This window comes from Engystomops pustulosus, chromosome 8, assembly GCF_040894005.1.
Source record: "Engystomops pustulosus chromosome 8, aEngPut4.maternal, whole genome shotgun sequence".
Taxonomy (NCBI): domain Eukaryota; kingdom Metazoa; phylum Chordata; class Amphibia; order Anura; family Leptodactylidae; genus Engystomops; species Engystomops pustulosus.
Genome location: NC_092418.1, coordinates 78,566,602 through 78,579,829, shown reverse-complemented (window position 1 = coordinate 78,579,829; position 13,228 = coordinate 78,566,602). Strand labels below are relative to the sequence as shown.

Genomic DNA, 13,228 nt, shown 5'->3' with positions numbered 1-13,228 from the left:
CTGGCAGGTAATGTCACTCTGCTCTGTGCCCCGGGACCTTGTGCTGCCAGCGGAAGTACACGCAACCTTCAGATGCTGGAAGGAGAGCGCCGCCACTGAGGGGGAAGGGCAACACTTGCTTTGTCTACATCTTTTTTTCAAATACAATAGTTTCAATACAAATCATGATTATTCAGTGTTATACTATATAAGGTTGTATCACAAACAACTAGAAGGTCGCATCCAGACACCTGGGAACACTAGATCTCCCACCGTTGCTCCTTACACCCCAGCCATTATGTTGAAGCAGCTACCAACATCTCGCCCTGCTGCCGTGTGCCCACCACCGTTACCAGCAATGATGGCAGAAGAGCACTTTTTGTTATTAGAGCTACAAATAATTCAAAATTACTTGTGTATTTTTCTGACAGTGAATCTTTCTAGATTGTGTTTTGTTCTTTTGACTATAGCTGTGTGACGATTCACTAAGGTCATACGTCAGAAGTCATGAATCTGTCGCTTCCCCGCTCAGGTCCGACAAAGTTCATCAACTTTTTTTTCTGGAGCGTCTTAGGGCTAGTGCTTGCGACACAATATGAAAGTTAAATACCACGCTTAGTTCGAATTAGTCGGATTGCAAGATGGCACGCCCCCTAATTTGTGTCACATGGAGCCAGCATAGCTGCGCCACAAAAAGGGTCGCATGCACCACAATCCCAAGCGCACACACTTCTTAAATACCTCTGCAAGCCATTTTAGCCCCCAGAAAGGAGTACAGTCTGACTAAAGTGTTCAGCGCCAACCCTTAGTAAATGAGCCCCATTGTGTTACCTTTTGATGCAGTAAACTGAGCTATAATTTGTTTATCATTAATAACTTCTCCAACTGCAATCTATTTTGTAAACTTGCCCAAAAGAAATACATTTAGTGTTTAGTTAGCCTGGTTTATTTTCTTCTAAAAAGGTATAAATGTCATATATAAACTGCCATGGTAATAAAGTAAAGGGATTTTTTTTTTAGGTCACCCCTTGTAGCCTGTGCAGGCTGTACTGTATGTATAGAGCTTTATACCTTGTGTAAATACATAAAGTCCTATAAACAGGCAGTCCACGGGGTACATACAACCTAGGTTCTGTATGCTCGTTGAACTTGTACGCAAGTCGTAACTGTATATTTTGTAATTGAAACCCAACTCCTATTTTTCTTTTCCTTTTATGTTGCTATTTTGTATAATGTAATTTTTTTATTTTTTTTTGTCCTATTATTGTACTTAAAAGAAGCCTCCGAGCAGGTAAAATATGTTGCCATGAGTGCCCTATTTTAACACCATTAAAAAGTGCCATTTCGAAACAATTTCTTCTTTTGGGTAATGGTGCTTACATAAACTGCTGAAAATGACTTAAAATTTTCACTTCTCATTCAGGAAATAAAATGGATTTATGTCAAGAAGCATCACTCAAATCAAAGTCTACTGAAGGAGTATGTAAGAAAAAACAGATCAAGATGTGGTTTAGCCCCCGGAGAGGAAAAGCGAGGTTTGTCTTGGAACATGAAGAAAACAAGCAACACTTTTCATCAAACTGCGAACAGGCTCCATTGTTGTCGGCTTACGAATTTGTCTCCTCTTCACCCAATATGGAGCATTCGAAAAAGAAGTCTGTGAAAAATAGGAAAACAAAGAAGAAGCAGTTGGAGGACATCAACCAGAAATGGGGTATTGGTACAGAGACTGAAAACGCTGATGACTACAGAGAAAATAACCAGGAATCCAGTAGATCAGTGTCCTTCTGTAGCCCTCCATGTGTATTTCAGATACCGAACGATAAGAAGCCAGAAAGCAATACTGAATGTAAAGGACCTATTAAAAGTAGCCCAGAAAAAAAGGTGCACACTATAGAAAATATGTTGTCTGAGTCTGAGACTTCCATACATCTATCTCCTGGTGCTGCCCAGGAAACTGACTACAGCTGTTATCAAAAAAATGGACAACACAAAAATTCACAGACGGAATCTATGGAAAAACTGCCCATTAAGAAGCTGCCACTGTGTTCTCCAAAGAAGGTTTCTTCTGAAAGAACCACAAAACTGAAGACTCCTCAGAAACGCAAACTTCCAACTCCATCCCCTAATTCCAGTGCCACAAAACGCCCAAGAAAAGCGAAGCTCGCTGCTGATCTCAGGGCCGAAGATGCCAGTGGGAAAGTCTGTAACCAGGAAGCCAAAAAATCTCCAAAAGCCGAGACAAACCCTAAGCCTCATTCTGCACCACACACTCCTAAAGAGGGCAGAAGAAGGAGCCTACCTGGAGCCAGCACTCCAACGTCTCCAAGTAATCTCCCATTTGCCAAAAAGAACCACAAGGGAGAGACACTACTTCATGTGGCTTCAATAAAGGTAAGAGATTTTTATAGCTATGATCTATGATTATAAGACACACCTGGATTTTGGTCATCCAAAATAAGAGAAAAATATATTCCCCACCAGTCAAAATTTCGTTGTTGGTCAAACAGAAGCACAGCACATCTCTGCTACATCCATACACACGATCAGCTCTGCTATTTCATATATCATATATTTATCCAGATCCTGTTCAGTTCCATTTTACAAATAAAACTGAGAAATATGATATAATAAATCTTGCTCTCCGTCCCTCACCCTACCACCTCTGTCCTGTAAGGGCTGTAAGATAAGGAAGAGATTGTTAAAGGGAACCTACCACCACAAATCTACCTATAAAGGTAGATTGGGTGGTAGGTGGATCAATAGGACGTGAGGATAGCCGTTTTAAGGGCTAATCCTCACGTCGCCGCACTGTTTTGTGAACTTGTATAAAAGTTTTATGCTAATTTTGTTATGCGGCTACTGGGGCGTGGAGTAGCCGCAGCTGGGCTACATGGCGCGGCTACTCCACGCCCCAGTAGCCACTTTACCCCTCCTACCCATAATCTTCGTCGCGCAGCTCCTTGCAGCTGCGCGCCCTCGTCCGACGAACCTGCCGTCTGCGCATGCGCAGAACAGCAGGCCCGCTTCTGTGCGGTCACTGCTCCGAAACAGGCGCGGGCCTGCTGTTCTGTGCCTGCGCAGATGGCAGGATCACCAGACGAGGGCGCGCAGCTGCAAGGAGATTGTGGGTAGGAGGGGTAAAGTGTCTACTGGGGCGTGGAGTAGCCGCATAACAAAATTAGCATAAACCTTTAATATAAGTTCACAAAACAGTGCAGGGACGTGAGGATTAGCCCTTAAAACGGCTATCCTCACGTCCTATTGATCCACCTACCACCCGATCTACCTTTTATAGGTAGATTCGTGGTGGTAGGTCCCCTTTAAAAAAACCTGACAAATTCAAGACAGATTTCATTTAAATCCGTAGTGTGCGCTTTTCATACAGGGGTTCAAGGCTCAATCCTGGTCACCAAAGTCCCACCCATCCCAGCTTTCCGCACAAATTTAAGGGTTTGCTCTGCTTGAGAAAGTTTTTGTTTTAGCTGTGCGTGGACTTGGAAGTGCTGGAAAAGAATCATGACTCTTTTGAAAAAAAAAAATCAATTTCTGCTGAGCAAGGCATGAGACTGGAGTGTCCAGGTTTGGAACCATGATAGTTCCTTTTAAGCCCTCACAGGTTGTAGCTGTCACCACTATGAAGGTATGTTGGCCACTGTACACTTAAAAGGGCATCTACCACCGGGATGAAGGACTGTATGGAAATGAGCCTGAGGGGCTCCAGGCCCCATAGATGTTATTGGAGCCTGGAACACCTCAGGCTCACTTGCATACAGTCTATCATCCTGGTGATGCCTTTTACAGGAAATCTAAAAAAAAACCAAGTACACTTCATACATCCAGGCACCATGACTGTGGTAATCTTCTACTTGATATCTATGACCTCCTTCCTTCTAAAATCAACTCATAATTATGCTAATGCGCCTTAAGGGCTCTGATGGGTGTTTTCATAACCTCTATGCTGCAGCTTCACAGGTATGAGCAGGGCAGGTCTCTCCACTTCTGTACTTCCTGCTGCTTCTAGATTACAGTCATATGAAGGACGGAGAGAGCAGGAGGAGGGTGAAACATGTTCTGCTCATTGTAACATCCTGTGAATCTGCAGCAGTGAGGGGCTCTGGAAATATCAACCAGAGCCCTTTTAAATTATTGGCACAATTTTAAATGCCGTATAACAGAAGGGTGGGCTCTTGGTCAGCACTACCATTGACCTATGTAATCATAGACTATAGAAACATAATGGACTAGATCTGATGTAGCGATGGTCCTCCTGTGGTGTAGCACAAAAGTCAAGAAACGAAAAAGAGTCACTCACCGTTCCAATCATCCTTGCAGCTTCTGTTTCTTCTAAACATTTTATATTTGGTTGGTATAAGCATCCCTTGTCCATCCAGGTGAGACCCCCAGCTTCTTATATGCTGCCATACAGTCCTTTTACTTAGGAAGGAACGGGTTAAAACACAACCCTGACAAAGTTTTTATCGGCACGCTGTAATGCTGTCAGATCTGAAGTTCTTTTATGTGCGGCAATCTTTATCACGTTTTATGGCCATTCTTGGATGCTTATTAGTTCCATTTTTGGCGTCTGATTTGAGTTAATTTAATCTTTTGGAAGGCGACGGGAGCTGCGCTTGATTATTGTGCGTTTTCCAGGAAATGCTCCATTGGTGAGAAAATTGTTCTGGAACTAGTTGGAGTCTCCAGGAGAATACTAAAAATTGTAAGCTGCTGCAATTAAGCTATCTGCTACCATTGTGTGACTGACAATAACTGTGCAGGAAAGATGAATGAAGGTTGATAACCTGGCCCACAAGAGCGCTTCCTTGCAGGCTCTGATTTCCAGCTCCATTTCCACAAGTTTGAAATCTCATTTAATAATTTTAACAAAGACTTTGGCTTTGTTTTCTTCTATTTTTTTTCTAGCCTGAAGCACCAAATTTTAAGTTTGCAAAAAAAAAAAAAAAAAGCTAAATTCTCTTATTCAAGAGGTCAGCTTATCATACTAGTGAGTGGACCCAAACCACAAAGTTCGAGTTTGGACCAAACGTTGTGGGTTCAGCCCAACTTCCCAAAGCACTGATCATGGGTGTTAACTGTTAAAATGCCTCTGGCAAAGTCGCCATCTGCCTTTTAAATGGCTGTGGCCGCTCAACAGCGCTGATAGCATGGAAGTGCCAATGCGCGCAGCTGCAGTGGTTTAGATCCCGCTGGCGACTGTGCCAGTGAAATTGAAATAGTTAATGCCTGGGATTGGTACCGAACATGATTTTAAAATTTGGTGTTGGCGAAACTCTGTTAAACCTGAATTTTAAGGTGTCCACTCATAAGTATTTATCACCTGATTCCAGATGTTTACGTTGCAACTTTTTGTAAAGTCTGTTGCAAATCCATTCCTGTTAGCAAGCATAGGGAAACCTTAATCACTAAAGACTAGAGGCATCATGGAGTTTAGGAGAAATCTGTTATTATGGCTGATGTCTTTCTATTACAGGGCAGCTGTGCATACAACCCAAATGTACTAGAAGAATATTCCTTTCATTACAATTGGCATTTATGTGTTCCAAAGTTCTTTAGTCTATGACCCTGTGGTCTGATAATATTTGATCTGTCTTTTATTTTTACATAGGGGGACGTGCGAGCTGTAGAGGAGCTTCTGAAGAGCGGAGCTAACCCAAATGTGAAGGACAATGCTGGATGGACACCTTTGGTAACGCTTTTTGTTGCAGTCATATAAGCAATTTTGTTCTAAATAAACCATATGCCTATGAGATAACAGGGGATTCCATTAATTGTTCCTGAAACTAATGGTTTATGTACATCTAACAGCCCTAGGCATCACTCAAGGTATCCGTTCAGCAGTACACCAAACCAGGGGACTTGTTCATAGAAACCACTCAGTAAATCCACTCAGCAGAGGTCGGGAGTGGATAATTCCTGCATCATTTCTACTAACCTTCTAAAATTCTCTTTTTAAGCGAAAAATACATCTAGTCACCATGCTAGCATAACATGTATAATACAAGCCACTGCTCGCTTCTTGTCTCATTTTAACCCTATGAAGTGGAGCTGGAACAGCCATACTATACAATAAGTATTAAGGCTGTAGCGTCCACTACATTACTTTATTCTCCTGATGAGTGTGTCACACGACGCGCGGAACACGTAGGGATAGATATTAGGGACTAACAGAATTTGCCAGGGACACAATCGGGACCTTCCTTGTCAGGGCGGGAGCACTTTGCGTGTTCAGGACCCCAGCTGTTCGTAGGGTATAATGGGTTCTGCACCTCTGGATCGGTATCACTCAATCAGGAGACTAAGCATTGAAGACTGGTGAGATCCTCCCGATTACTTTTCCTCTGTCCCGATTTGTTGGTCCATGGCTTTAAAATGATGTACTTTGTGATATGTTTTATTATAATGCACTAGGATCCGGTGAGGCATTAATGGGGACTGTGTCAAATAAGATCAGTCTGTTGTTTGAACGGTCTTTTTTTCTCGATGTGTTTTTGTTGACTAGATGGTTGATACTGGACTAATGTGGTTCTTGTTGAACATAACTTTTAATTGTTACTTATAAACTATGTTTTATTAATGCAAACAAATAAAGACAAGAGATAGCGGCACTGACCCAGGAATCTTCTTTATTCAGGTTGATGCATAAGACAGGGAGGTGCAGCACAAGAAAAACTTCGGCGACGGGCCGTTTCGCGCACTTCTGCGCTTTGTCTAGCCGTATCAATACGGCTAGACAAAGTGCAGGAGTGCGCGAAACGGCCCGTCGCCGAAGTTTTTCTTGTGCTACATCAACCTGAATAAAGAAGGTTCCTGGGTGAGTGCCGCTATCTCTTGTCTTTATTTGTTTGTATGGATCATCTACCTGGTTGAACAGCTGAGCACCACACACATATCCTAAGCATACCAAGCCCGAAGTGCAATGCCTGTGTTTCCGCCATCAATTACCCCCGCTCCTGGTCTGGCAGTGCCGACATCCCGCTAGGTGACTTGCCAGTCTCCAGCGTTTTTCTATTCTATTGACTTTGTTTTATTAATAGTAATTGAACACTCTGCTTGATTCCTTATTGACTTTTGGATGTATTTTTGACTTGAGATGTAAGTTGGCCAGCAAGGTAACTTATTCTGGCTTGTTCTGATTTACTCTTTTCGTTATAGGTACATTAGTTACATATCAACCATAGAAATGTTGGTACCTAACTATTTGGATATTTTTGGTAATTATTTCTTTTTCCATACATGTAGCATGAAGCTTGTAACCACGGACACACAGGTGTAGTAGAGGCGCTGCTTGGACACCACGCTCTGGTGAATACTACAGGATATCAGAATGACACACCTCTTCACGACGCCGTCAAAAATGGGCACATCGCCATCGTCCGGCTCCTCCTCCAGCACGGAGCGCCACAAGATGCTGTGTAAGTATTGCAGTATTGGGATGCATATTGCCTGGTAATGTTGGGCTGTCAGATCTGTGGCTGTAGTAGGATTGATCTAGTTTGCACAGCTCGGGAGAATTTGGTTTAAGTAAAGACAGATACTTATCACATCATTAGACGTCATTCTCTGCAATTATTTCAGAAAACCTGTTTAAAAATCTGTCAGAGACGCGAAAGCGTTCATAATTGTTCCGCACTTTCACTGTACAACCGAACAAAAATTGATTTAATCATTAGTTTCTTGCCATAATTGTCTCTTGAAAGGAAGGCTCGTCTCTGCGGCAAGATGATGGAAACACAAAATCCTCAAGTGGTTCACCTAAGAAAAGGATTATTGTTACTGCAAAATCTTTCTTTCATTGTCCTTGATGTAATACAAACATGAAATAATCAGAAAAAAGTGATAATGGTAGTGATCACGTTGCTTTAAGATTTTAGTTACCGTCCCTTGTAACATTTACTTTATCGAAGGCAGAATTGATTTGCATTGCTACTATATGAATGAGCTGATGTTGAGGGGGGGGGGGGGGCACGTCCTCGCCATTGTAAGGGGGGAAGAGCAGACTGCTATTTTAGATCGTAGTGTAATGTCATGGCCATTGTTAGCAGACGCTGTATGGTCTGCGTTGCTGCTTAGGTATGCAGCTGGTGTACAGGCACTTGGCTGCTGCAGATTCTACTGCAGTGTGACTGCATGAGGCAATGGTGAGCAGCGCTTTCTGCTTGACTGTGTTTTATTGGTTGTGCTTTTCATTGTTTCCTTGCTTTCTGTAGTTCAAGGGAAAAAATGAGTTATGAGTATTTTTTCTTGTGGCTGGTTCTAGGAGAATGTAACATTGAAGAAGTGACATTTTTAACACGAGCTGGATTCTACCAGGAGAATCCATAACCTTGTGTGTTACATCTAACATTCAGTGTAAGAGCCATATAATATATATACCGCAACCGCATGCTTCACCTGGGCCGAAATCCAGCCGAACAACAAGTCCAGGTGGAGAAGGGAGCAGGTCCCTCCTCACCCCTTCCTTCCCCATAGGAAGATGAGCAGCCGTGTTACAATTCAGGCTGGAAATGGCACCTGTTCTATATTTTGCAGCATGGCCATCGGGCTCGGTCACACTGCACCATGACCTGGTGTAATAGACCTCTATGGGCACCAGACTGTAGACCTTAAAACGGCCATGTGACTGAATGGATTTTCAATGCTTTATGAGATGTTTTTTTTTTTTCTAAACAACTGATTCTCATGTATTCTATTTTTCCCATCCCAGGAGAAAGAGGGCATCTATTTTGTTATGTTTTGGGCAAATTTACTGTATTTTCCAGACCTACCTTCTATAACATCCTTGCATGTGGATCAGCTAGTTCAGAGCTCACAAAGCATTTGCTGTGAACCTTTCTCTTATTCCCTGTCAGTCTTCTTGGAATGGGTGTATTACTTTTGCAGAATAACTGATTGGCTTCCCTTTTTTCTTCCTGTGAATCTCCACTTTGGTGACGCTGACATGTCCGTCTAAGCTGTGGGGCTTTGCAGCCTGTGTGTCATAGGAATGTGAGGTCCAGTCACAAGACCATGACAGATGAGACTTTAGGAATATAAGCAGAACTGAATTCTACTGACCTGCTGTGTGACCACAGATGCCTCTGCTGTGCCTAGGAGGTGGCAGAAAGACTGGTTACTAATACAGGACTCACTACACATGTGATTTGGTTTGTAGTCTGTAACCATAAAGCGGAACAAGCTCATAGATCTAGAAAGTACCAAGAACATTTGTTTTTCAAAGCTGTGCCACCGACCTAATGTGCACCAGCTGCTAACTAGAGCCTAGGGGCATCAAACTTGGTCATCCCAGTCTGTAAACTCCAGCTGTTCAGCTGCTCCACAAGCAAAATTATCTTGCAGGTTTGTTTCTGCTGTCATCCTAAGGCTGTTATGCAGTTGTAGAGCGGTAAGGTAAAACATCCAACACACAGGACTAAACCAGAGCGTAAGGGCAGAAGAGCTCCTACTACCCTATGATGATAAAATTTCTAAGAATTCTTTGTAAATTCACATGCTGGCTTATCACACGTTCACACATCGTCTGCCTGCCTAATCCGGGGATTAATTACAAAATGGAGTTAATATTAACAAAATGGGTATATGGTTACCTTATTCATGGGATCTGTGAGTTGAAAAATCTTTGCCTTTATTTTGACCTTAAACTTTTTGCCAAATATTGCAAAACATTCTTGTTTAATTTGTTTTCTATTTACAGTGTATAATACAATTATTTGGTGTGATATAGAAATATATAGGCGTAGTTACAGGTTTATACTACTGGTAGCTGCAACAACCTCCAAAAATGTTTAATCCTGCCCACCCCTTAAAGGGAACCTGTCACCAGGAGACACATTTTTAGCACTCCCCCAGTCCCCATAGAGCAGTGATGGCAAACCTTTTAGAGACCGAGTGCCCAAACTTCAACATAGACCCGCTTATTTCTCGCAAAGTGCCAACACAGAAATTTATTTGTGATTTATACTCCCTGCTCTGTCACAGTTTTCATTGATACCAGCTCCCTGAGGACACCAATAAAGCAGAAAATAGTCCCAGGTAGAGCTGTCACTTTAAAATACCTCTGTGCACAGCAAGTCCTGGGCTGTCTGGGACTGCAGGAAGATACCTGGAGTCATCTCTGGTGATGGCCTGAGTGCCCACAGAAAGGGCTCTGAGTGCCACCTCTGGCACCAGTGCCATAGGTTAGCCATCACTGCCATAGAGCATAGTACATAAACTGCCAAAGTGTTTTTGTATTAAAAAAAACCTTTCATTAGCATGTGCTGTGTGACTAGGCAGTTGCCAAATGGAAGGGGCTGGAAAGGAGCAGTCCTACCCCCCCCCCACCCTTGGGGAACAGCTCCTCCATGTGACAAATATATGAAAACACCCATCACTTGGCTTAGCGACGCCCCCTGCTCCTCTACAGCCAATCCTGAGTGTGGGGAGTTATTCATATATTTGAAAAGGTCACATGTTTCCCAAGGCTGGGGGGGGGAACTGCTCCTTTCCAGTCCCTCCCAATAGGCAGCTGCCTAGTCACACATCAGATGCTAATGAAAGGTACAATATAACATATCTTTTTTTTCCTGTAAAACCTATTTTTTATACAAAAACACTTTGGCAGTGTATGTACTATGCTCTGTGGGGAAAAATGGGTCTCCTGGTGACAGGTTCCCTTTAAGGATTAATTACTTTGTATAATGGTTCAATACGCAGCAGCCTGTAATTCAGTTTAAAGAGCTCTAAGGCCCAGTACACACCACATTTTAATTGTGATTACTATTTACAGTGCATTACCATTGCTTTGACGTTGCATTTAGCGTAAATGAGATGTTGATATCACGTCTGAACACAACATCAGGGCTTAAGTTATTGGGAGCTAAAACCAGGAGTGGCTGAAGACACTGAACAGGGGAAGACTGGAAAGACTTGTACCTATTGGGGCACATTTACTTATCCGGTCCAGTCGCGATCCCCGATCCGGACTGTCCGACGAGGATGAAGTCCGGTTCCCGATATCCTTAATGTGTCGTTTCCCCTCTGAGGTCCGTCGGAGTTAACCTTCTTCACGGTGTATGTGAGTGCATGTCTTGCGACACAATTTGAATTTTAAATCCCGCGCTTAGTCCAACTGCGCCAAAATCCGATCACGTGCGCCAAAAACCCCTGTTAAATGCGGCGCAAATAGTCAGGAAACCTGATGGAAATGCGGTCCGCGGACACTTAGTAAATGTGCCCCATTTATGTCTGTTTGACCCTGCCTGAAGCAAATAACTGAAGACTTAAAAGGGATGTGAACTGGGGTCAACTATGTGAGCAGTGTATTAAAGAGCACTACATAAAGTGAACCGGCACAACTTCTTTGTAGCTATAGAGTCTACTTGGAAGGAATCACTTTAACTCTGTACCACATTTGGGCAGTCCTGAACGTCCTGATCCAGTAGGGGTTAGTATGAAGAGGTCTCACAGGGTGCGAGCATGGGAGCCGCCATCTTCATTCTAATTGGCGCTCCCGGTAAGTCATTGGGGGCGCAGCGATTAGTTACCAAGACAGCCGGAAATTTAGGTTAAACTCGCAGGCCTGGCTTTAGGCAGCATCTTGAACGTTCTGTGAGTAACAAACCGATACAGATGCACTAGGCTTCAATTACCCTAAGGGGTCTACAAAAACTATTTAAAAAAAAAAAATGTTTAAATATTTTTTGAAAAAAATTACAAAACCAATAAATTTAACCCCCCCCCCCTTTCCCTTGAACTGATTTAAAAATAGTAAAATCATAAACCTCTTTGGTATCGCCGCATTCTAAAATGCCAGATCCATCAAAATATGAATATTTTTCCGTTATGTGGCTCACCACTTGGAATAAAACGAACACCCAAATGTCAGGATTTCCACTTTTCCTCCATTTTGCATCTTATTCAATTTTGAATAAACCAAAAGGTTTTAACATTTTTTTTTTTTAAATTTATTTAAGCATTATAAAACCTATATAAATGTTGGTATTGCTGTGATCGTACCCAATCAAAGAATACATTTGATTTGTCTCTAGGAGCACACAGTTAAAGGGAACCTACCACCCCGATTCTACCTATAAAGGTAGAAGGGGCGGTAGGTGGATGGATGGGACGTGAGGAGAGCTCTTTTTTGGGCTAATCCTCACGTCCCGGGTGTCTTTTACAAAACTTTATTACATGTATATGCTAATTTTTTTATGCGGCTACTGGGGCGTGGAGTAGCTGGACATGAGGCTACTAATCGCGGCTACTCCACGCCCCAGTAGCCGCATAAAAAAATTGGCATATACATGTAATAAAGTTTTGTAAAAGACACCCGGGACGTGAGGATTAGCCCAAAAAAGCTCTCCTCACGTCCCATCCATCCACCTACCGCCCCTTCTACCTATCCGGGTGGTAGGTGCCCTTTAAAGTTTGAAAAAAAAAACAGAGCCATCATGAAAATTACGTGTGTCTGTGTGTCTGTGTGTCTGTGTGTCTGTGTGTCTGTGTGTCTGTGTGTCTGTGTGTCTGTGTGTCTGTGTGTCTGTGTGTCTGTGTGTCTGTGTGTCTGTGTGTCTGTGTGTCTGTGTGTCTGTGTGTCTGTGTGTCTGTGTGTCTGTGTGTCTGTGTGTGTCTGTGTGTGTCTGTGTGTGTCTGTGTGTGTGTGTGTGTGTCTTTGTGTGTTTGTGTGTGTTTGTGTGTTTGTGTGTGTGTGTGTGTGTGTGTGTCTTTGTGTGTGTGTGTCTTTGTGTGTGTGTGTGTGTCTTTGTGTGTGTGTGTGTCTTTGTGTGTGTGTGTGTCTTTGTGTGTGTGTGTGTCTTTGTGTGTGTCTTTGTGTGTGTCTTTGTGTGTGTCTTTGTGTGTGTCTTTGTGTGTGTGTGTGTGTGTTTGTGTGTGTGTGTTTGTGTGTGTGTGTGTCTTTGTGTGTGTGTGTGTCTTTGTGTGTGTGTTTGTCTTTGTGTGTGTGTCTTTGTGTGTGTGTGTGTCTTTGTGTGTGTGTGTGTCTTTGTGTGTGTGTGTGTGTCTTTGTGTGTGTGTGTGTGTCTTTGTGTGTGTGTGTGTGTCTTTGTGTGTGTGTGTGTGTCTTTGTGTGTGTGTGTGTGTCTTTGTGTGTGTGTGTGTGTGTTTGTCTGTGTGTGTGTGTGTGTTTGTCTTTGTGTGTGTGTTTGTCTGTGTGTGTGTGTTTGTCTTTGTGTGTGTGTGTGTCTTTGTGTGTGTGTGTGTGTGTCTTTGTGTGTGTGTGTGTGTCTTTGTG

The 13,228-nt window shown here is 42.9% G+C and overlaps 1 protein-coding gene across 2 annotated transcripts in view; it reads left to right on the top strand.

The window, feature by feature from the left end:
• Positions 1-13,228, top strand: part of BARD1 (BRCA1 associated RING domain 1) — a 42,638-nt gene that overhangs the window by 16,585 nt on the left and 12,825 nt on the right. For both annotated transcript variants that reach the window (XM_072121368.1, XM_072121369.1), the window contains exons 4-6: positions 1,403-2,373; positions 5,606-5,686; positions 7,240-7,412. In XM_072121368.1, the coding sequence (XP_071977469.1) occupies positions 1,403-2,373; positions 5,606-5,686; positions 7,240-7,412 (1,225 nt within the window). The remainder of the gene's footprint in view (positions 1-1,402; positions 2,374-5,605; positions 5,687-7,239; positions 7,413-13,228) is intronic.